Below are 25159 nucleotides of genomic sequence, written 5' to 3' on the forward strand. Positions count from 1 at the left end.
AAGTTCGTATCCGAATTCTTGAAGGTGCCGGGCAGTCCGGCGGAAGTTGTTCTCCGACCAGTAGCAGGTGCTGGGCACGTCCAGCGGTTGTTGCTCCTTGAGCAGTGCGAAGTTGCTGGGCACATCCAGCGCAGGTTCGCTCCACGAGCGGTTGGAGATTGGTTGGCGCAGCTGCCTCTCCGCAGAAAGAATTACCGGGCACGTCCGGCAGAAGTTGCTCCATGAGCCCTTGAAGGGTTTCGTATATCCTTCGCAGTTGCTGGGCACGTCCAGCGCAGGTTCGCTCCGTGAGCGGTTGAAGGTTAACTTCGCAAATTGCTGGGCAAGTCCAGCGCAGATTGCTCCTCGAGCGTTTGGAGATGGCGCAGCTGCCACTCCGCAGAATGCTGGGAACGTCCAGCGGAAGTTGCTCCTAGAGCAGTTGAAGGTGGCGTAGATGCCGCTTCGCAGTTGCTGGGAAGATCCAGCGTAAGTTGCTCCTAGAGCAGTTGGAGTAGGCGCAGGTGCCCCTCCGCAGATTGGTCCTGCTGACCGCACGCAAGTGTCTCTTCGAATCGTTAACGTATTGGCGCAATGTGAGAAGATCACCCCAGAGATCACATTGGACGCCGTCTTCCTCAACACGTTCAGAATCGCATCGCAGAAACTTACCAGGTACGAACTGGTCGTAACGGATGTCTGGCGTGGAAAGTAGTTTGCATTTTCCCACAGCTGCAGCATGGCCGCCGAGTTCCGCATTTTCTCGACGCGCAGAATCCGTGTCGCCCCGTAGCAGACCGCATGCTCCTTGGTGAGTTGTGTAGTTTCCCTCCGATTTGAAGCTTGGTTTGTGCACTCGCTCGATTTGATGATTCGAAGTTCCGGGCTTGAACTTCTCGTGTCGGATGTTGTCCCGCTTGACCGCCTCCGCAACCTTGATGATCCGAAACGACACTTGCAGCCGTTTGACCCAACGATCGAATTTCGTTGCGGCCGGGTCGAAAGGTTCGAACGTTAACGTTGATGGCGCAGCAGGCGCCGCATTTTCCTCCTCCAGCACCATCGCACTTTTAGGTTCCGCAAAGTCCGTATTTCCCTTGCGAATCCACTACCTCGTCGCCAACTGTTATGAATGCGGTTGGGAGGAGGGACAGGCGGGACGCAGAGAGAAGGAACACGGCACTAGTTACTTAACTAAACTCTTTATTCCACTAGTTAATATGTAGCACGAACACTTGGCATGATGTTGTTCCTTCTGATGTTGGTGGTGGAATGACGGATGTTGTTGTTGCTTGCGCGGCAGCTCAGCTGTCAGCGCGCACGACCAGGGTGGTGCAGAACAGGTGACGCCAATCCTGGCGCGCAGTATTGCCAAGATATGACATACTTGTACTTGAAACAGCTTAATTTGTAATTTGTTTTGTAATAAATAAATATTGCGTTAAGCATATTTGAAACATTTTGCTTAGCAATAACAAAAAGTTGACAATTTGTGATTTGTAACCAGACACAAAAGTCACGTTCAGTTACTTAACAGAATAGACGTTCAGTTCAGTTCAGAAAATGTTTTTGTAAAATGCGTGTAAAGGAAATTGAAATAATTTTTTTGGTAAAATACATAATAAAATTTTCTCAAAATGCTGCTCTATTGATTAGTGTACTTGCTTTTAGTAAATTTCAAGGAACACCTCGGATCATCGAGTTTCTTTCAGACACCACCGCTTAGAGAGATGGGATTGGATATATTTGCACAACCGACCTCTCCTTGACCACGTCCAAAATGTATCACTTTCTGCAACTGTCATTAAACTCTCCAGAACAAATCTCAAAGGGACAATGGCCGCCAGCCATTTATATTTGACACTCGCGGATCAAGAAGTCACTCCAAGAAAGTACAACAGTCCTACATAAATAAGCCGTCTCTCGACGGCGGCGGCGTTTATATCAAAAAGTTTAACCGACACGAATCTTGTTTGTTTCCTGTGGTTAAGGGGTCTCCTCAGCCGCACACCAATCAGAAACGAAAATAATTCTCCAAAGTTCACTTGAAAGTTTTTTTTTTGGGAATTGTTCATTCAAAAACTGACAGCACTGCTTCTTTAAAATACAAATAAGTTAAATTAAATTTTACGTAAAATTTTTTTGTTTTTTTCGTGCGTTGAAGTGCTGCCAGCAATTCGGAAATAAATCGTGAAAATTTGCAGCCCATCGTATTGCAGCACCTTTTCTGCTTTTTTAAGGATTCACGTCACTGTTGCCAGTCCTGCCTGCCGTCGGGGTACAAGTTTTGTAATTGCTTTCCGATTCTTGGAAGAACCCCGCAGGGGGTCGTTGCTTCCGCCGGAGAGAGAGAGAGGTGTTAGAGGAGGGGGGAACCTCAGGACACGTGCCAGCGAGTGTGGTTGGAGGTCAAAAAGTGAATAATAATAACGGCGCGTAAATGAGTTATGTTAATTAAAGCTAGATCAAAGGAAGAAGCGGGCAGGGTTGCCAGCTCGGTCGCGTTGGGCGACCCCTGGCGGCGAGGGGTAGCTCAATTTAAATAAATCTAAAGCGTGATTTTTTTTTGTTTAGTCGGCTGGAGGTCGCAGCACACTACTGCAGAGATTGGAGTCACGTGGAGCGGTTCGTGATTTGATTTGATCGATGCAAATGTTCCGACCCGGTGACCGCGTCTCCGTCGGACCGGAAACGGCCAACTAATCGGATTTGAAATCGACGGCGGCGGCGCATCGGATTCGTGGGGGAAAATACATGAAAAATTCAGTGAAAACAATTAAAATGAGCTTTTAGTGCGGTTGGCGGTGGTGGTGGTGGCCAGGCTCACGAAGGCCCGGAAATTGGCCGTGGAGTTGGGAATGGTGAAATCGAATTTCGAATCGTTTAATTGCTGCGATTTGGTGGATACTTGGTGAACGGAAGAGCAGCAACAGGAAGCAAAAAAGAAGAAGGAAGAAGAGGTCAAGGGTGAAGGTGGAGGAGGAGTTTGGGGCGTAGTTTGAGTGTTCGCGGACCGGGTGCCAATGCCGGTTGGAAATGTTCCCTATCACCACCGAAGGAAGTACTCTCCCCAGGTTCCACCGGATTACCAGTGAGTATGGATGACGTTATACGGTTTAATTGGGAGCAAGGGCAGCGACTTTTAACGTTTAATTACAGTTGGTAGTATAATTGGAGGGACAGTTATAATTTAGAAATGTCCTAATTTTGCACTGATCGTTAAACAGCTAAAACAGAATAAACAGTACAAACAGAACAAACAGAACAAACAGAACAAACAGAACAAACCGAACAAACAGAACAAACAGAACAAACAGAACAAACAGAACAAACAGAACAAACAGAAAAGAGACCAACTCAGATCCCTCCCCGTAGCCGCCCTCGTGGACAATTTCCATATAAAACAAATCTTTACAAATTTCATTGTAATATGTCTGAGTGTATTTTTGGCTTTGATTGCTGAAAGAAATCTTGAACAGATAAAAACATGTTTTCATTAAAAAAATCAACAACAAAAAAAGCGAATTGTTGACGATCAGGAACTGGTGAAAATTGTATGAGTTTCTGCTGAAGTTCACATTGTTTTTTTGTTGGAATCATTCCTCTTAAAATAGGTAATTCAACCAACCAAATGTTCAACCTTCAGAAATTCTACATTGGTACTGTGTATGATAAAAACTTACTTAATCCACCTATGTGGTTGATGCCTTCCTCACTCTTTACCTGTTGGTGATTCGATGAGTTTGGGCACAAATTTCATCTAGTTTCTCCGCAATAAAAAAGTATACAAATATCACTGAAGAGGTCAAAACTCGAGACAGGGTTGCCAGATCTTCAATGTTTTGGACTCGTTAGAAAAGTCTTTTGATTATCTAACCAACGGTGGGTAGGGTGATGGATCCGGACATAGTTTAAATACATTTAAGTGTGATCCGGCTTCAAAAAAGTACATACATATCCCTTAAGTGGGCGCAACTCGAGGCAGGGTTGCCAGATCTTCGATTTTTTAGAATCGTTGGAAAGTTTGTATAACATGATGGTTTTTGAGTCCACTTATCAAACATCGGAATAAATGCAAAAAAAAAAACATGTTATATAGAACTTTTAACTACTTGTCGAAACTTTACAAAAAATCTATAGGTACGTATGGGACCTTAAATCAAATCGAATGCAACTGGTTTGACCAAAATCGGTTCAGCCAGTGCTGAGAGAACTCAGTGAGAATTTTGGTCACATACATACATACACACACACACACACACACACATACGCGCACACATAGATTTGTTCAGTTTTTGATTCTGAGTCGAAATATGTACATGGTCGGTCTACGAGCTATCTCTGAAAAGTTCATTTTTAGAGCAGGATTAGGCCTCATCCATAAAGTACGTCACGCTAAAATCAGCCAAAATTTACCCCCCCTCCCCCCCTTTGTCACGCTTTCCCTATACTTATAACACGCAATGTCACACTTTCTCAGACCCCCCTCTCCCCTAGAGCGTGACATACTTTATGGATGACGCCTTATAGCATTACCTGAGTGAGGAAGGCAAAACGGCTCATCTTTAAATCAATAGGGGAGAGTGGGGAGACTCGATCCCCGGGGACACTTGATCCCAAGCCTGTATCTCGTCAGCATGTGGGTAAAACAATTAGCTTTGTTCTAGAAAGTTGTGAGGAATTGACTAAAACTCATTGTAGAAAACAAAGAAAAAAAATAAAAAATGTTTAGATTGAGTTACACATATATTTCTAAAAAGTGCTCCAAGAGATCTTTTTTCTTTGTTTTGATAAGTCGACGCCAACATTTCAAAAAGCATCATGTACAAACCATGCGTTTTGAGAATAACGCATTTGAATGTTGAGCATCCATTTTCAATTCCCATTTTAATATAAAAGCAAAATAAGATGTTCTAATGATAACAAACCATGAAAAACGTTGCTATTATTGATACTTGATCATCCAAATTCAATAAAACATTATTTCAGTAATTTTATTTGAGAAAAACAAACATAACTTCTTTTGAAATCACCAACGTCTATATCACCCTGCTGTCATTGAGGGGGACGCTTTGTTATGATTCGTTTTTCTTCGCCGAATGTACATGGCGCTTTTTTCATGTTGCTTTTTTTTCGTCACGAGGTTTATGTAGCCTTTTGTTTGACAGGTTGACAGGGCTATATAAACAGGGGCTGCTGATGGCAGAGATTTTGTTTATGTTATTTTATTCAAAATCATGATTAAACAGACTTTACTGAAGTAACTTTTGCTCATTTTTGGTGGAGAGGTAGCTTGTTAGGAGTACTTTCAGAATATGCAAGAACTCAGAAAGTGTCAAAATGTACATGATGCCTTTTGAAATGTTACCGTCGAAGTATTGAAAACACTCAAAAATTATTCAAAAAGTATTTTTTATACATGAATTGTTTGATAAACATATTAACTCCAAAACCCTTACGCATTTGACGTTAAATTTATCGTCATACTATTTTTACAATCAATTGTTTAAAAAAGTGCGTTTAGGGAGGCTTGATCCCTGCATTTTTATAGTCACTGGAATCAGCCTCAAGATTAAATAATTGGGCTAGGTTTTCGTACATAGTTTCCTTTAGTATAGTTGTACATAACTTACTGCAGTTTGAAACATTTTTCAAAAGTTTTGTAAACAAAAATTACCAGCTTTTGTAAACATGCTCAATTTTGGACGAAAAAAGAAAATTTTAAGTTTTTAAATATTTCGCATGGATGAAGCCTTATCAGCCAAACATAGTTGAATGTTTAAGCTTTCTATTCATGCAAAAAGTTCATAGTTTTGTGAGAAATTGACAGAGTTTTGTGCGATACAAAAATAAGGGATCAAGTCTCCCCACTCTCCCCTACTAAAATCAAAATAGAGTAAAATCAAAATAGAGTAAAAAAAAAACGCTTCAAAAACAAAAGAACAGCTCACAACGCATCAGCTCAACAGCTATATTTGAAATATAACAAAGGTTGAATGCTTTTTTTTAATTCTATGGCATAATTTTCAAAGAAACGCTCCGGTTCAAAAGATTTGAAATTCTTTGAAGAAACAACCACTTATTTTCAAAAAAATAAATAATTATTTTGGTGCTATAACCCGCACCCGAATTTTTCATTTCTGCCTGTGTTATGTTATTCTCATACATAATTTCGGTGAAAATTACATGGAAAATATGTAAATTTACATGAAAAAAAAAAGAAAATCTCTACATTATAAAAATGAGTTCATATATTTTTAGACGTAAAATCTTTCAATATTTCCCAATGTATCATTACCATCATTTTTTGACAGTGTATGTTGAATTATTATTGTTATAAAAAGTGTATTTTTGTTTTCAGATGGATATCTCCGTTTTATTGAATATTTAAGCTTCCAAAATGAACTTTTTTTTAGCTGTGTAAAATACACAGAGTACTTCGAGCAATCGAGTACGGACACATAACGATCTTCTGCATTTGACGCTTTGAAAAAATAATTAAAATCTATCTGTAACGTACAATGTATTCAAAAAAGGTGAGTTTCATTATACGAGCGAACAAAACGAGTTACGATCTCATCTCTTTTGTTGCTAGGGTTTTGTCAAGCCTTTGAAGTTCAATTATCAGATTGTGTCGAATTGCTGATAATGCTTTGGCTTGGCTTGGCTGAAATTAAAATTCAACAGAAATGCTGTGAGTTTGACAGAATGATTTCCCTCTTCAACCTTACGATAACCACTGAAAGGAACGTTTTATTCTAATTTTTCAGAAATGCAAATGGTTTTAAATCATATTTATATCATATATAGCTGCACCAATTAAACCATTCAATAGCTATATTTACAAAAGTGTTTGCTTAAAAAAAAAAACACACACACACGCGTTTTTTTTGCTTTAAATCCCATCAATGAAAATTAATATCCCCACGCATCCATTCGCAAATTGACAAACGCACGTCTGCAAATGGGTACGCAAATATTGGTTCGATTTAAACGCACACCTGTCACTACCGGATTTTAGTGTGTGTGTGTGTGACTCAATATCTACTGTGTGCACTTTCAATTAAAACACAAAACGGTACGCGGAAAATTCAATTTAATTTCAATGCTCGCAAACAATGGGGTCACAAATGGACTTGATCCTGAAATTACCGCAGCTATTCATCGAATTTTTGTTATCAAACGGAAGTTTCTGGGAAAAATCATCAATATTGAGCAGTTATCTGCGAAATAGGCGTTTTTTATTTTACTTTTTCTTTAATCCGGCTGAAACTTTGTTGGTGCCTATAATTTTACATACAAATTTGGCAGCTGTCCATACAAAAATTATATATAAGAGTTCATAAATATGTATTTTTGAAGCATTTTTTGATCGATTTGGTGTTTTCGGCAAAGTTGTAGGCATGGATTAGGAGTAGACTGAAAGAAATGATACATGGTAATTTTTTTGTTGTGATTTTTAATTTCACTTTTTTGTCACTAAAACTTGAATTGCAAAAAACACTATTTTTTTTATTTTCTGCTATGTTTTAGGGGACATCAAATGCTAGTTTTTTCAAATATTTCCAAAATGGCAAAAAATCTTTGAACGAGTTATGTTTTTTTTTAAATCAAAACTGTTTTTTTTTTCAAAAAATCGAAATATTGGTCGATGTAAAATCATCAATTAAAATAAACTAAAGTGAAATTTTGATAAAGTTTATCATTTTCAAGTTATAGCCACTTTTAGGTAACTTTTTTGAAAATATTCGCAGTTTTTTATGTTTTAAAGTAAGCGTCCATGTTTGCCCACCCCTGAAAAAAATATTTTTGAAAAGCTCAGAAAATTCTCTATATTTTGCTTTTTTTAAACTTTGTTGATACGACCTTTAGTTGCTGTGATATCGATCAAAACATTCCTTCAAAAGATAAAGATTATCATTTTTGTATCGACAGCTGCCAAATTTGTATGGTAAATTATACGGACTAACTAATAATGTAAAATGGCTTCTTTGGGCATACCGAAGTCACCAAAACAGTTTCAGTCGGATTAAAAAATACGAAAAAAATCGACTGATCGAAATCTCAGAGAATTGCTCTATTTCTATTTTTTTCAATTCAATTCGGTTTTATTTGTAAATAACCGAGATCCAATAAGTTTTTTTTTCTGGTCATAACAGAGTTTTGGAGTTCCTTTCAGCTGTGTGTTGCATCATCATCCATTTTGGAACAATCATTCTTCAAATAAGGGAGCGTTTTTTTATAACGTAACGCAGTAGGGGATGGGGGGGGGAGGGTGGTTGGAAGCCATGTTACGCTCCATACAAATTTTTTAAAATTTGTATGGAAATTTTGTTACGAGGGGGAGGGGGTCTAAAAATCCTTTTTTTTGCGTTACGTTATAAAAGAACGCTCCCTAAGGCACTAACAAGAGTAGCTCGGGAGGTTTCATTCGATCCGGTTAGGTGCCTCATAGATCGCTATTGATTTTCAAAAGATCTAGCAACTCTGTCTCGAGGTATGGCCACTTAATTGATATTTATCTTACTCCAATGTATGTAAACTGTGCAACGATACCAGATTATTTTATAAAAGATCTGTATTTTATTTAAAATAAATCTGTATTTAATACATATATGTCAAATTCGAAGTAATACAAGACAATTATAAAATTTTAACAGATGATTTATGCTTTTAAATTTTATAAAAGCATAATTAAAATACCGAATTGTATTTTTTAAATTAAAATCAGTTTTAATAAATCTGTAGATACAGATTTTTGTGATTTTTGGGATCGAAAAATCTGTAAAATACAGATTTATCTGTATATCTGGCAGCGTTAATTTTGAGCATGTTTTGAAATTTTGACGAAAACTCCAACTCCAAAAATTATCTTTTCGGGATCATTTCCTAGCGCTTTGCGGTGTTCTACAAAGTTGTTCTCCGGATCAAAACCTATAAGAAACCTAAGATGTGTTAGAAATAAAACATTTTTGTCGTGAATCACGCTACTATGCATAGTATGTAGGTCTAAAAAAGAACTATCTAACCCAATTTCCCGCTGAACATAATTCTAAAGTTTGCTGTTTGATTCATCAAAGGTATTTTTATTGATTTTCTGTGAAGCATAAATGGGTTCGCCGAAATGCGAATTCCACACGTGCTGTTGCGGTTTGATCAACACTTTCAGCACAAAATATGTCATTCCGGCACTCCCGAAATCCATCGTGGAATGTGCACATGTCGAATGTTGTGTATGCCACTAGAACGTATTCCCGTTGACCCAAATTCCTCGAAGAATGGTTTCGATTACTTCGAATGAAACAAAAGTTCTAGCATGTAAAAAAGGCAAAACAAAAAAAAGAAGCAAAACCCCTTCCCGGTACACTCAAACCCCGGTGGTTTGACACCAACTGTTGTCAAACGAACGGGGTCACTTTTTAGTTTGACACCCCTTTTACACGGAGTTCACATACACTACCAAACGTTTGTTTTGATAGTGTGCGTGAGCGTCGTGTAAAAAGTGACAGTTCGTCACTTTTTAGTTTGACTTTGACCAACCAACGGGGTACAAACTAAAAAAGTGTCAAACGAAAAAGTGACCAACCACCGGGGGTTGAATGTATAACGGCACAATACAGAAATGCTCCGAACTCCAACAACAAAACAACACTAACGAGCCGCTTTTCCCTTTTGTGTGTTTTTCCATTGGCTCCAACAGGTCACGAATATTTTTCGGCGATTATATGCGAGAGAACCGCCCGTCCCGAGTAGCAGGTGGAAGTGGTCACGTCGGAACCAGCACAGTAGCGGCCCCCGCCGCGGGAACTCAGCTGTCAAACAGTGGCGCCTCCAGCGGCGAAGAGCAGCAGTACTCGAGCAGTGCCGCGTCCTCCGTTGCCCAGGACACCGCTGGATCGGTCAATAATTTCCCCGGTGGCCTCCAGCAGCAGCAGCAGCACAACGGCAATGGACCGACCTCGCCGGTTTCAGGCTCGCAGATAAGTCTGGGGCAGCAGCGGGTCACCACCAACAACAACAACATTGCTGTCATTGGTGGATTAGCCGGGAGTGGCAGCTTATCGGCGGCGGCGGCGTCGTCCGGGAATAACTGCTGTGCCGGTTCCGGGGGCACCGCTGGAGTGGCGGGCTGCGATAGCAACGGTAATGACGACGGCTGTGCCGAGCTCCAGTTTCACCACCAGAGCTCACCCGGTGAGTAATTGCAGTTTGTCTTTGATTGTGGCTACGCAGGGATGCCAGTTTTGGGCCAAGTTCGGGGTTGTTAACTCTGAGTGGGGGACCATTTTGCTGGCTGGATTTGAATATGTTCAAGTTAAGGGGAGGTTTGTCAACGATGACAGAAGAGATTGGCAGTACGGCGACTAAATACCAATCTGTCTAATCGAAATACATTTGTAGAATATGCAGCTAGAATAAACTTTCTTTCAAAAGTAAAAGCAAAAGCATTGACAACGTGTTAAGAAGTTATCAAGAAAATCTAGAATGAAATTAATCTCTTTCTTACTCTACTGATGGTAACGTTATTAAGATATCTTTTCTCGTGAGGTCCGTACTGCACGAAAAAAAAGTTCCCTAAATCGAGAAAAATCGTCAATGAAAAACATACCATGCAATTTGAACACTTTGTTCGTGGTTCTGAATTTCATGAACGATTGTTAACGGTTTTGGGAACTAATTTCTCTCCGTGTGGTCTGTAGATACAGCAAACCAATGTTTGATTGAACCTGGTTGAACTGTTGAATTCAGAAATCTTAAAAAGTTTTGATTATAAAAAAATAAAATGGTTTTGCCTTCCTCACTGAGGTAAGGCTATAATCCTGCTCTAAAAATGAACTTTTTATTAAAAGCTCGAAGACCCACCTTCATATATACATATCGACTCAGAATCGAAAACTGAACAAATGTCTGTGTGTATGTGTGTGTGTGTATGTATGTATGTGTTCAAAAATCTTGCCAAGTTTTCTCAGCACTGGCTGAACCGATTTTGATCGAACCAGTTGCATTTGACTTGGTTTAGGGTCCCATACATCGCTATTGAATTGTTTGAAGTTTCGATAAGTAGTTCAAAAGTTATGTATAAAAATGTGTTTTCACATATGTCCGGATCTCAATTATATGCATGTAAACGATGTCCGGATCCATCATCCGACCCATCGTTGGTTAGGTAATCAAGAGACCTTTCCAACGAGTCCACAACATCGAAGATCTGGCAACCCTGTCTCGAGTTATGACCACTTAAGTGATATTTATGTACTTTTTTGAAGCCGGGTCTCACTTAAATGCATGTAAACGATGTCCGGATCCATCATCCAACCCATCGTTGATTAGATAATCAAAAGACCTTTCCAACGAGTCCACAACATTGAAGATCTGGCAACCCTGTCTCGAGTTATGACCACTTAAGTGATATTTATGTACTTTTTTGAAGCCGGATCTCACTTAAATGCATGTAAACGATGTCCGGATCCATCATCCGACCCATCGTTGGTTAGGTTATCAAGAGCCCTTTCCAACGAGTCCACAACATCGAAGATCTGGCAACTCTGTCTCGAGTTATGACCACTTAATTGATATTTATGTACTTTTTTGAAGCCTGTGAGACCTTTCCAACGAGTCCACATAATTGAAAATCTGGCAACCCTGTCTCGAGATATGACCACTTAAGTGATATTTATGTACTTTTTTGAAGCCGGATCTCACTTAAATGTATGTAAACGATGTCCGGAACCATCATCCGACCCATCGTTGGTTAGGTAATCAAGAGACCTTTCCAACGAGTCCACATAATAGAAAATCTGGCAACCCTGTCTCGAGTTATGACAAGTTAAGTTATATCTGTGTACTTATTTTTCTGGACCTAAAAAAATAGCTGAAATGTGTGTCCAAACCACTCATATTGCCCATTGTTGGTAAAAAGTGAGGAAGGCATCAACCACACAGGTGGATTAAGTTAGTTTTTTCATAGTTTTTGCACTTGTTTGGCCATTTTAAAGCTATTGAGTTTACCATTCATATGGAATAGGGTGCGGAAGCTCTAAAAACAATTTCTTATCACTTTTTTCCGATTTAAATACAATCAATTGACACGACAACATTATTTGATGGATCAACTATGGTGCTCTTAGGAGAAGCCGCCAAGTGAGATACTTTCTGTCAAGAAAGGCCGAAAAGTTAAACAATTTTTTTAAAAATCCATTTTAAACCCATTGTGCTCAGAAAAATAAACTTTATCGTTCTGAACAACAATATCAGCAGCTTAAACTTTATTTTAGGATCCAATTAGGGTATTTTAATCTCTTGACTTAAGAGTCTTGAGTTAATCATTTACATGGAACTGCTGTATAATAATATATATTTATAGATTTCTTGATTTGGCGATTGTCCCCGCTCCCTAAAACACACAAAGCACGATTTGTTTTCTTAAATATTCAGAAAATAAAATCAGGATTGATCCTCAAATGAAATGAAGAACTGTGCACGCTGGTCAACTTCCGCTAAAGCTCGAACAAAGTCAGCAAAGATATGGATCGCTTTCCCAACTTGTCTTTCGGGAGAAAATTCATGCTATATTTTCCATAGATGTACTACCTCACTTCCCCTTTTTCCGACTGTATATGTGTGACACTAATTAAGCAAAACTGACGTTTTGATACGGTCGTGGGCGGCTCACAACTCCTTTTTCACGAGAACTCGTTGGTGGAACGTGCGATTTCGGTGGAACTGACAATGCTGAACAGAGAGGAAGAGAGAGCAGTCCTCGAAGAGATTCGTTTCGGACGGGGGTTTTCCGCGTAATGTTCATCAGGGTTTACCGGGAACGACACCAATATGTGTGGAGTGAAGGCCGCCCCAGAGTTGGTGTGCGTTGGAGCTTCCTGGAAAATGTGTGACATCTTGTTTTATGAGCTTACTAAAAGCGGCAGTAACTGGTATAACCGCAGCGAACAGAGAAAGAGACTTCTGTGATGGAGGTCACGCCGCGATTTATGGTTCTGATTCGGTTGGAAGTGTACATTGATGGCAACGGAGGTTGTTACCGCTTGATACGAAATGACTGGAAATGTTCGCAGTGCGCACGGTATACCTTCAGGCGTTGGGTTTCAAAATCCAGTAGATGGCAGCAGGAAAAGGAGCTATATAGTTGGATAGAAAGAGATTTTTAAATTGACTTCTGGCACCCTGTTGTTAAAGTTCCCTTTAACTGGAAACCTACCATTTTGTCCCACCTAAAAGCAAACTCTTCAAGTGCCACAGGTCACGGCCGGACTCCGGAGAGTGGAAATTAAATAAAATAGAAGTTAAATTAAATTTAATGCCACCATTCGTTTCATATTCTCCGTTTCAATTCATCTGCCAATGGGGACCTGCTGCACCACTCGGCGAGGCAAACACGATGTTGGTGGTCCCCAAGATGGAGAGTTGTTGCTAGAGGGACCGACCGACCGGTGGGACTCCCGAAAGGAATAATACTATTCATTGCATCTCGAGAAGGTGGTGCACGAGTGCACCAAACCTTAGGGGTGAGAAAGGGGTAAAATGAGTAGTGTTTTTGAAGAATGTTTTCAATTACAAATTTGCCAAAAACTTTTAAATTTGGGTCATTCCAATTCAACGGGACTTGGACTCTTGGACTCGACCTTCACCGATTTGGACCAAACTTGGAGGGAACGTTCACCTATCAATAGTTGACAGAAATCCCAACTTTGGTGCTGATTGGACCTTCCCTTTATTATTGGCAGCGCCCTCTTTTTTGACGATTTTCAGGAAAAAAATTATTTCATCATTTTACATAACAATCATTTAATATCTCAAACTAATCCAAACCATTGGCAAAAACAGCCCTCCAAACATAAAACATAAAACATTAGGGAATAGGTTAAAATCTCATTTTAAAATATAAACTGCTAACAAAAAATATTAAACGGCATTTTTGGGTTAACATATCAAATGCAATGAATTCTTTGGGCAATTTCCTATAACATGCAATCAGAAGGAAGTCCGTTTTTCGATGTCAAAAATTATACATTAGAAACATTTTCGGACCTCTGCGTTAAAAATATTTCTAAATTTTAAATTTCTATCTTACGTTAAAAAAAAATCAGTGGGTAAACCATTATAAACCTTTGTAAAAATTTACTTTTCGTTGTATTTTTAATATGAATCAATTCGTTAATAATAAGCCATTATGCAGTCTCCATACAAATTTGGGGGTTTTCTCTACAAAAGTAAAAATATATGAAAACCTATTTCTCGAGAGGAGATTTTCTGATACGGTACACTGGAGGAACATTTTTTTAAATTTTAAGCAAAATTTTCAAATACCATTTTTAAATGCAAAATCAGATTTGCAATAAAAAATTACTAACACATTTCAAGCAATAATGTGTATCGTTTAAGACACTGATTCCCAAACTATTTTTGGCCAAGGCCCACTTCCACACAACAATTGTGGGGCCCAGTGGGGCACACGGCCATTCCAGGAACTCGTCAGGCCTGACTAGTAGGGCCCAGTACCAACTTTGGGAAACACTGGTTTAAGAATTAAAGGCAGCCCCTCAAAGTCAAAATTTGGTGTCAAAATAGTAGTTTATGCAACAAGTTGCAAAAAGAGGATTTTTTCAGCACGAGTCGTACATTTATCCAACGAGGTTCACCGAGTTGGATAAATACGAAGAGTGCTGAAAAAATCGAGTTTTGCAACAAGTTCCATACAACATTTTTTGCAATTCCGAAAAATACCCATTGAGTGAAATTTTAAGTCAAATTTTCATGTATTTTGTCAATAAATCGTTTAAATCGAAAAAATGTTGAAAAGTGTTACTTTTCGAAACAAGTGCTGAAAAGTTAAATTTTTCAGCACCCATTTCAGTGCTGAAAAGTAGAACTTTTCAGCATTTATTTTGAAAAGTGTTGCTATTCGATTCTGTTATTTTTGGTACAGAAAAGTAGGCCATTTCGTCGTTCAAGAATGACAGGAAAAGTAAGTAAAATCGCCTAACTTGCCCACATTTTGAACTCGCTCTATATTTTTGAGACAATTTGTTCGATTCTCAATGTTAAAAAAAACAAGCTTTGTGCAATTAAATGTTCTTTGCAAAAAAATAGTTTGAAAATTTAGAATTGAGCCCAACATTAAACAATCTCCAAAAAATATTGAAAAAAAAACAGTAAATTTCATAAATATCGAACAAATTAGATTAAATTGAAATTTTTCATGAAATTAAAACTTAGCAACCAGCTCCGATCAAAAAAGTCAAAAAATAAAATTGTAGAAAACATTCTCAGCTTCAAAAGCAAACTTTTAAGATTGCTTTTCCTTCACGAAATATTTTTAAACTATGAACTGTTGAACTTTTGACGTAAAATTTTATTTAAAAATGCCTACACTTGAAACGATGCACTTTTTTGGTTGGTTTTTCGAAAATGATTTTGGAAATTTGGTTTGAATATTTTTTCTTTTAAATCTCATTGAACATGGTGATATTAAAACTGGAAAGAGGTATTTTTTTTATGTCAGAAAATGTGTAATTTTAACCTCTGAGCAATTCTCTCAGATTTGAAAGTTGTAGGTATGGATAAGGACTATACTGAAGAAATGATACACGGTAAAAAAAAAGTTGGTGATTTTTAATTTAACTTTTTGTCACTAAAACTTGATTTGCAAAAAAAAAAAACAACATTTTTTTTATTTTTATTTTATGTTTTGATATGTCTTAGGGGCCTCTCTCATGCCAACTTTTCAGAAATTTCCAAGCTGTGCAAAAATCTTTGAACGAGTTATGATTGTTTTAATCAATACTGATATTTTTTCAAAATATCGAAATATTGGTCGCAATTTTTTTTAACTTTATTTTTCGATGTAAAATCAAATTTGAAATCAAAATGTACTGTAGTGAAGTTTTGATAAAGTGCACTGTTTTCAAGTTATAGCCATTATTAGGTGTTTTTTTGAAAATAGTCGCAATCTTAATTTTTTAAATCAGTGCACATGTTTGCCCACTTTTGAAACAAATATTTTTGAAAAGCTGAAAAAATTATCTATATTTTTCTTTTTTGAACTTTGTTGATACGACCCTTAGTTGCTGAGATATTGCCTTGTAATGGTTTAAAAACAGTCTCAGCAACTAATGGTCCGATTTACTATGTTAAAATATGAAATATTCGTGAAATTCCCAATCTTTTCAAAAACAATATTTCCAAAGACCAAATACCAAAAAAAAAAAAATAATCGAACGCTTATACATTCAACTATGTTTGGCTGATAGGGGTATTTCATCAAATAAACTCTTCGAATCATGCCAAGCGTTTTAAACAAATATTTTAAACCGGCATTTTCAAAATGTTGGGGGTAATTTGATCCCCCTTTCATCATTTTGAAGAAATCTTAAGCAAAATGTTTTTTATTCATCCAAACTTTAAATTTTCTATAAGTTACAGCATTAAACCCAGGGCTGTGGAGTCGGAGTCGGAGTCGGAGCCGGAGTCAGTGAAGTCGGGTCTTTTTGGGGACCTGGAGTCGGAGTCGGAGTCGGAGTCGTCAAAACTCGAACAGCTGGAGTCGGAGTCGGAGCCGGAGTCGGCTAAATTTTATGAGCTGGAGTCGGAGTCGGAGTCGGAGCCGAAGATTTCTGATAACCCGAAGTCGGAGTCGGAGCCGGAGTTATCTTAAATTCAACAAAAAATGTCTTTTTAATTGTTCAGTATTTCCTATATAACAGCTTAATTTACAAAACAACTTATATTTTTAATTGATTTAGGCCGATGCAAATATTTAAAAAAGTTTTTGTCCCTCGGCCCTGGCCGAGGTCAAGGGGGCAAAAATAAAAATAAAAAAATTTAAATAACAAGCCATAGTCTTCACATTTAAATGAAAAAAGTGTTTTAAAATGCATTTTACACTAGATCAGTTGTTTTGCAATCATTAGTTTTCAAAAAATGTAAGATCTGACAAAATCAAAAATTGTATCGAAGAAAAAGATTTTGCATCGAAAATTTTCAAAAAACCTTAAGATTTTTTAATAAACCCAAACATGCTAAAAATGATTTTAAACGCAGGAGCATGTATTTTAATTTGATTTCAGCTGGTTGCACTTGAATTTTCATTGAAATTTTGAAGTTTATTGTAAAAATATTTTTTTTGCCCCCTGATTTTTCGGGCCAGTTTTGAAGGGGGGGGAGGGGGGGGGGGTGACAAAAACTTTTAAAAATATTTGTACCAGCCTTATCAGATGCCATTATGTATTTGAAGCTTTTTATTGTGATTGAAAAGCTCTAATTGTGTTATTACACTATAATCACTAAATGATAACCTCTTACCCAAGTATGTAGTATCATAATTAAAAAAATAATGAAAAAATATATTGGTTATGTAGTCAGACTATATTTATGTTCCCTTTCAATTCAAAATTTACCAAATTTCATCAAGTTATTTAGCATAGCATAGCATTGGTGTCTACCCGTAGCTGCTTCTTCGTTATTGACCAGGACCCCAAAACATTGCTCCGTGGACCACAGATGAAAAGTAGGAACCAATCATCACCCCTTCGCAATTTTCAAAGGTCCCTATCATGCTGATCAATACCGACGCCGGCCACGACCAGAGGTAAGACACGGGGAAGTGGATGGAAATGTTAGTCCGATACTTGAGTGATGGGACCGCCAAATCGACTGCGTCTCCGACAAAGTATCACATGAGTTTTGAGGGGTTACACGGAGAAAAAAGAGTTCCCAAAATCGTGAACAAGCGTTCATGAAAATGAGAACCATTTCAAAATCGTACCATGGGATTTGAACACTTTGTTCGAGGTTCTCATTTTCATGAACGCTTGTTCACGATTTTAGGAACTCTTTTTTCTTCGTGTAGTAAGATGGGCATGAGGTCAGGATTGTAGATTGTGCGGAAAGATAGCTATCTAGGGATTTAAATATAGTATTAATTCGACCGCGATTCTCCAGAAATTCTCCGTCGGCGTGCCTTCCGATCAACGGTGATGTAGGAAGGGCTTCATTTATTGAAATGATTATTGAAATGATATAGAAAGGGCTTAATCCAACAATACGACTTGCTAGTCTAAAAAAAAAAATAGGTACGCTTTTATAGAAAACTATAAATAGAGAACAACACAAAAAAACTCATCGGCCAGCGAACGCGAGTGAAAAAAAAAACAATGAAAAAAAAGAAGGTAAAAAAAAACCGAACTGCGCGTCACGAAAAGCACCACACTACTGATGCCATTATTTAATTATAATAGCCAATCACCCCATGCACTCGAACAGCGACACAAAAGAGACGGAAAATAACTCGAAAAAACAGGACTGCGCGTCCACACAGGCACCGCACTACTCCGACCAAATTTCATCAAGTTATTTCTGAAAAAAGTACACACAAAGTCATCTTTTACCCCGATAGCGAATGTCTTAGAGGTTTTAAGTTAAATCATTTTTTAGGAAAAAATTACGAGGTACATAAAAAGATTATAAATAGTAATCACTGTTTTTGCAGATCGAAAAAGAGTCACTGACAGTTTAACTTTTGTATCAAAAAATCAACGATGATACCAATCTCTTACTTGGAACTCAACATGCGCATTTTGTTTATAACTGAGTACAAGAAAATCAAAGTGTTGCATTTAAAATAATTTAAACTAACAAAAAATGTCAAAAAAGTTGCAACAAATTTGAAATAATCATTGATTGTTGCTGTTGATGTTGATTTTAGGTAAACTATTTTGATATCGTTGCAAATAATCGTTGTACAAATCTCAAGAATTCAGTACAAAAATGAACTAATAAAAAAATGTATAGAACAAAATATAGGATTTTAATTTATTTTTCAAATGTTATGAATATAAAACACAGAATCAAAATATTATCAACTTATACGAATTTTCTCATACTGTATGTCTTAAACTTTGAAAAATATTTGCAACGGTCTAAATAAAAAATCACCATTTTTTTACCGTGTATCATTTTTTTCAGTGTAGTCCATATCCATACCTACAAATTTGCCGAAGACACAAAATCGATCAAAAAATTCCTTCAAAAGATACTGATTTTTTAATTTTCATACATAATTTTTGTATGGACAGCTGCCAAATTTGTATGGAAAATTATATGGAACTATGAAAAAAAAAAAAATACAAAAAAAAAAAACAAAAGACCGAAATCTGAGAGAATTGCTCAGCTACAGATTTCCAAATTTTTGCGTGCATTATTTATGTATGATCATCTCGCAAAATTGTCTGGATTCTTGTATGAGAAACTTACTAATGATGCAAAATAAATTCTTCTGTCATGAGGAATGAAATGACATAGTTTTATAAAAAAACAAAATTAAAAAACACTGGATTAAATCCGATTTTCTAGAGAACAAGCTACTCGAATTTCAAGTTTCGGTATTTTGTTTTTTGAAGTAGAATCAGAAAATTAGATCATACTGCAGCACATTGAGTATCAAACATGCGAGGTGTTCAATCATTATTTCATCTGAATGTTGGTTGTCACTTTGGTCATGTCATTGACATAAGCAGTGAATCCCGTTTTTGAATTATTAGGGAAATAAAAACATGTTTTTAAAAGAAAACTAATATTATGGAAGGATTTGTCTCGCACTTATTAAACAAAGGTCATGGTCAGGGATCGAGAGTATCCTAAGTTTGACCCAATTAATAACTTAACGTTTCTAACAAACTGTTGTGGATGCTTTGTCTGGAATTTTTACGCACCAAATTTGATTTTTGCGGAGGCATTAGAACATATTTAAGTTACACTTTTACCGTAAAATGTTTAAAATAAATTTAAAAAAAAAACGAATATAGTACAACAAATTGAGCCACCCTAGCACTCACACAGCTGCGTCACCAGCACCATCGCCGTCGTCATCAGAACGAAATGGGTTTCGTGTTGTGCACCCAGCCGGTGTACATTTCCCATGGTTGGGTGCCATGGAAAAAGCTCATGCTTATGCACTTAATTTCAATAACTTAATTGCAACGAACATTTATGAATGTACCGGCATTACGAAGGGGACGTCGTTGGCGCAAGATGGGCCACCCTGCTACATGTGGGATGAGGTAACTTTACAGGATTATTTGTTCCACATTTGTGCAGCCGAATTCTGCTGGGGCTGGGGCACACTTCTCTTGGAAGCTGGCTTTCCCCAGGATAATTTGGTAATGCAACTCGTTGGCTCGTGAGATGATGAATGTTATTAGATTTATGACTCGAATGTGCAACAGCAATGTTTTGGGAGGTAACATCTGGCATGGGCGTTTTGGCAAAAATAAGTATGAGAAAAATGACAAAAAAGAACGTAACTTCAAACTGAAAAGCATTTTTGTTTTCGAAAATCCCTTTTACCTTTCTCAACTAAAATTTGTATCGCCTCGCCAAGGAACCCTTAAAACCGAGCAGTTGCCAGCCTCGGTGGACCCCACCAAAAGTGAACGACCAGAACACCGACACGGAAGGTTGTAATTAAATAATGGTTTTACAGCTGCTTCGGTAATAATTCGGAAATGAAACGCGAGCGCAACTCGGGGTGACATTTTTTGGGAGGGCTTTTCCCGGGAACGAGGGGAGTGAGCTACATTTGCATACATTTATTTCTCAGTCCGGAGGCGTTGTGTAAGTGTGTGTGATGCATACCATAACGTGTGTATGAGTTGGGTTTTGTGTGCTGATTTGCGGAAATTTAATTGCTTTTACCGTTTTCTGCATTTGATTAAATGTGACGGTGAAGAGTCTGTTGACTTTTGGAGTAGAGTGGGCTCTAACGAGTGCACTGTCAACTCGCGTTACAAAAGTAATTTCGTTTTCACGGTATAATTAGTGATATTATATGGCTGAAGTTGTGATCAATTTCTTTGTTTTAATTTAGTTTGAAAGTGTCACTAAATCATCTTATTTTACATTTAAATATAAGTTTTCTTGTGCTGAATGCTGGTTACTCTACTTGACTTATAGAGATTTTTTTGTGTTGTTAAATGTTTTTCTATTGCTAAAATATTAACAAGAATTGATGAAAAAATTAACTACGTTTGTATTGTCAGGAATTAGGTGTAAAAAAACAGCAAAATATATGGTCCGCATACATTTTTAAATTAAGCTAGAATTAGTTGAAACCTTCGACATTTCTTTCAAAAAATAAAAATAAAAAAAAAATGTGTTTTTTTTACCAATTAATTTTCGTGACAATTTTTTTTTGAATATAAAAAATAATATTTTTTCTATGTGTCATCCAAACTGTCCAAACAATCTCGTAAGCCGGTGGTCCAAAACATAAATCCTTCAACATAAATCCTTTGTAAAATTTTGACTAGCAAGACTAGCAATTGAAAAGAGCGATTTTTTAATGTTAATTAAAAAAAAAACAAATTATTCGCTCTACAGCATTGCCTAGGCGTTCTCGATTGCGAGATTCCTACTCGAAACTAAGTGTCCGAAGGCTTGATTGTTGCGACAATTGGAAACCTCTTTTTACACCTTAGTTTCCATCTACCCCGAACTGACGACCTTTGAATTGTTAGTCCAACTGCCTACCAGCGACTCCATCGAGGCAGGGCCGAGGGAAACGACTTCTACACCTGGACTGAGTTAACACGACCTAACCTTTTTTTTTAGGTAAGTCCGGGGCCAACATTTACTTCCCGTCCGACGGAAGGCGTGATCAGACAAATATCGGCAATGTATTTTCCTCTACTGTTTTTGAAATCGAAAAATTGAGGTTTTTTCCCTGAAAATCATTGTATTTTTGTATTTTTGTATTTTTGAATTTTTGTATTTTTGTATTTTTGTATTTTTGTATTTTTGTATTTTTGTATTTTTGTATTTTTGTATTTTTGTATTTTTGTATTTTTGTATTTTTGTATTTTTGTATTTTTGTATTTTTGTATTTTTGTATTTTTGTATTTTTGTATTTTTGTATTTTTGTATTTTTGTATTTTTGTATTTTTGTATTTTTGTATTTTTGTATTTTTGTATTTTTGTATTTTTGTATTTTTGTATTTTTGTATTTTTGTATTTTGTATTTTTGTATTTTTGTATTTTGTATTTTTGTATTTTTGTATTTTGTATTTTTGTATTTTTGTATTTTTGTATTTTTGTATTTTTGTATTTTTGTATTTTTGTATTTTTGTATTTTTGTATTTTTGTATTTTTGTATTTTTGTATTTTTGTATTTTTGTATTTTTGTATTTTTGTATTTTTGTATTTTTGTATTTTTGTATTTTTGTATTTTTTTGGTTTTGCGATAATGTCATTTTTGGTTGAAACTGAGATTTCCAAATTAAGTAAAGGCTTCTTTAAATTCATTAAACTACATTCGGAAAGTTTGACCCTAGGAACTTTGCCGAAACTTCGTTTGACTTTCCAAATCACCAAGTTCTGAACTTGGTAGAACTTTCTCAACCTTGGGTTACCAGAATGCCAATACCTAGTATCGAAACATGGTCCCTTCCTTGTACACGATTCGTTAACGAATCACCAGCTTGTTTATCGTGTTCCATACCAGGAAGCACTCACTAATCAACTTATCAACCAGATTACATTCCACAAGCGGAAGCTGCTGCTGCTCTGTTTGTGTTGTCTTCGGGCAACTCTGCGTTGTGCACAGCTATATTCACTGGGTGTGTGTGTGTAGGTTTATCTCTCCGGTTCCATCGCTACAACAAGCTTAATTGATTTTTCCCAGGAAAGCTACTGCCGGCTGTCAGTACCATGCACTATATCCGTCTTGTTTTGCATAAACATTGCAGTGGTCCGCCCACGACCCTCTTTGGGATGAACCCAATCAGTCGATTCGGACGACCCGCTCGGTAGGAGGCAATGGTATTGCCCAGTTATTGCCCGTGTTACAAAGTGTACGGTTACGTGTTTTCCACCTAAAAGTGGCGATAGGTCTTTTCGACTAACCAAATCGATGCCTTCCGAGTTGAAAAGCTATGAGAAGGATTTGTTTCGTTGCTGTTTCTCTTGTCAACGTTGTGCCTTCCAAGTGGAGATGTTATGAAAAGCTAGTTCTCATTTGGAATTTTTGAAGCTCAAAACATATTTTGAACTTTTCAGCGTGTTAATTATTTGCGATGAAGGAACGATAACAAACGTGACCGCCCCTTTGTCCACAGCCGACAACATCCGGTCAGGGTTCTCGTCGTAATTGCAGGAAAAATCAATACTCATTAGTGAAAACCGCTGGATCGTGAAATAAATGTAATTCGAATGTGTAATCAGGAAAAACACACTCCACTCTTCCCCTTTTACAGTTTCGCTCCTGAAAATGACGGTTCCGTTTATGGAACATTCATAAATTATGGAAGCATTTTGAAGAGGCCAAAAAATTTTAACCCTCTCATTTAGCCAGATCAAATAAATTGTAAAAATATCAATCTGTTGACTTTTGGTTACGTAATGAAGGAACGACCCCTCGAGCATCGTGCACCGGAAGCTTCCACCAAAGTGGGCCCAATCGACAGTTCATAACATTTCAGTGGGTGCGTTTGAACGCCTGGCACTCGACGAATGCAGATATGCAGAAATTCCGGTCTGGTTTCGTCATTTAAGGATGCACGCCGGCGGCCGATTCAGGACCACTACCAGGAGTTTATACATGTCTACAAAAAATGAAATGTAATTGGATGTGGACGGAAAACATGAAAACTTCGCGTGCATCGCAATAAGAGGATTTTCACACCGATGCTGGTGTTGCCACTTGTTTTTTTATGTTTTCGTTGTGGGCTATTTATGGATGAATTGAGTGGTTTGCTCAAAGAGACAATCCCCGCTAAATTTGGAGGAGTCGTGGGTTTGCGAGCAGATTTCCCCCGAAGGTTTAATACGTTTTCCGTCGCATTATTTTGCGTGGTTTCTTTGAAATTGTGTTCAGGTTTATTTTGGAACAGCTTTGTCTGAAAGGATCAAATTTTAATCCATCCAGGACTGCTTTAAAGACCAGGTAACCATCGTGGTAAGGACTTTCCTTTTAAACCTTTCCATTCCTTTCATTTCTAATAAAATGAGGCTCTTCGAACTGGCAACAAAATTTCTAAAACTGTGCGTGTGATAAACGTAACACTCAAGTGTCACTAAATACTGCTAGATTAGATTGGAAGATGGGACGCCTATTTTTAAGGGGATGTGGGAAATTCTCCACGGTATTCGTAGCACTCCAAAGATAAAACAATACATAACTAAGCATGTTGGCCTTGTTTTTCGTTTGAAGCCTACTTTAAGGGGTTTCAGTGCATAATTGGCAAAGGGAGCGCGTGGTCGTAAAAAATATTTGGAGTGAAAAGTGTTTTTTTTTTGTGATTTTCAAAGCCCTTCCTATATCATCGTTGATCGGAAGGCACGGCGTCGGGTGGATTGTGTTTAAATTTTTCGAATAAGGTTTTATTTTTTTTGCGGTGAAAAAGCCATTTCTATATAATGAACGAAAGACGCACTGACAATTTGGATCGTTGAGTTAATAGTGGAGCAAAATAACTGTGTGTGAGTGATTTTGTGTGTTAAACAGAAAGACCTTCCCATAGCATCGTTGCTCGGAAGGCTCGCCGACGGGTCTGTCATGAAAGTCCTCCCCATAGCGTCGCAGCTCGGGAGGCATCGAAAAGCCATTACCTTATCTTAGGGATTATGTAGGGATCTTCAGAGGTTAAACAGTGAACAGTGGTTGGCTCCCACTGATCATTTTTGATTCATTGTTTAACTTCAGCTGATCTGTCAATAACGGAGTAGCAGCTCATTGGCAGTCAACCATGCTCATGCTCATGCTCATGACGCCTGCTTTAAGGGGTTTAACCGGGTTTATATTAAACAAAAAAAACCTAATCCACCTATGTGGTCGATGCCTTCCTCACTCCTTACCAAAAGAACTTCATAGATCTTTACAATTTCAGACTCATTGGAAAGTTCTTTCCTTTATCTATCCAATGATGAGCCAGATGAGGGATCCGGACATCGTTTACATACTAACAAGTGAGATCCGGCTTCAAAAAAGTACATAAATATCACTTAAGTGGTCATAACTTGAGACATGGTTGCCAGATCTTTAATATTTTGGACTCATTGGAAAGGTCTTTTGAGTACCTAACCAACGATGGGTCGGATGATGGATGTGGAAATAGTTTACATACATTTAACCCTCTACAACTTAACCCCGCCTTTAGACGGGCTTCGATCT

General features: G+C 37.5%; 1 protein-coding gene across 5 annotated transcripts in view; it reads left to right on the plus strand.

Annotated features, from left to right (window-relative positions):
• LOC6046341 (FERM domain-containing protein 8) overlaps positions 1-25159 on the plus strand; it is a 169259-nt gene that overhangs the window by 18285 nt on the left and 125815 nt on the right. For all 5 annotated transcript variants that reach the window (XM_038250945.1, XM_038250941.1, XM_038250959.1 and 2 more), the window contains exons 2-3: positions 2554-3070; positions 9680-10173. In XM_038250945.1, coding sequence (XP_038106873.1) covers positions 3003-3070; positions 9680-10173 — 562 coding nt within the window. In that variant the 5' untranslated portion in view covers positions 2554-3002. The remainder of the gene's footprint in view (positions 1-2553; positions 3071-9679; positions 10174-25159) is intronic.

This window comes from Culex quinquefasciatus, chromosome 1 (genome assembly GCF_015732765.1).
Source record: "Culex quinquefasciatus strain JHB chromosome 1, VPISU_Cqui_1.0_pri_paternal, whole genome shotgun sequence".
In the NCBI taxonomy this organism is placed as follows: Eukaryota; Metazoa; Arthropoda; class Insecta; order Diptera; family Culicidae; genus Culex; species Culex quinquefasciatus.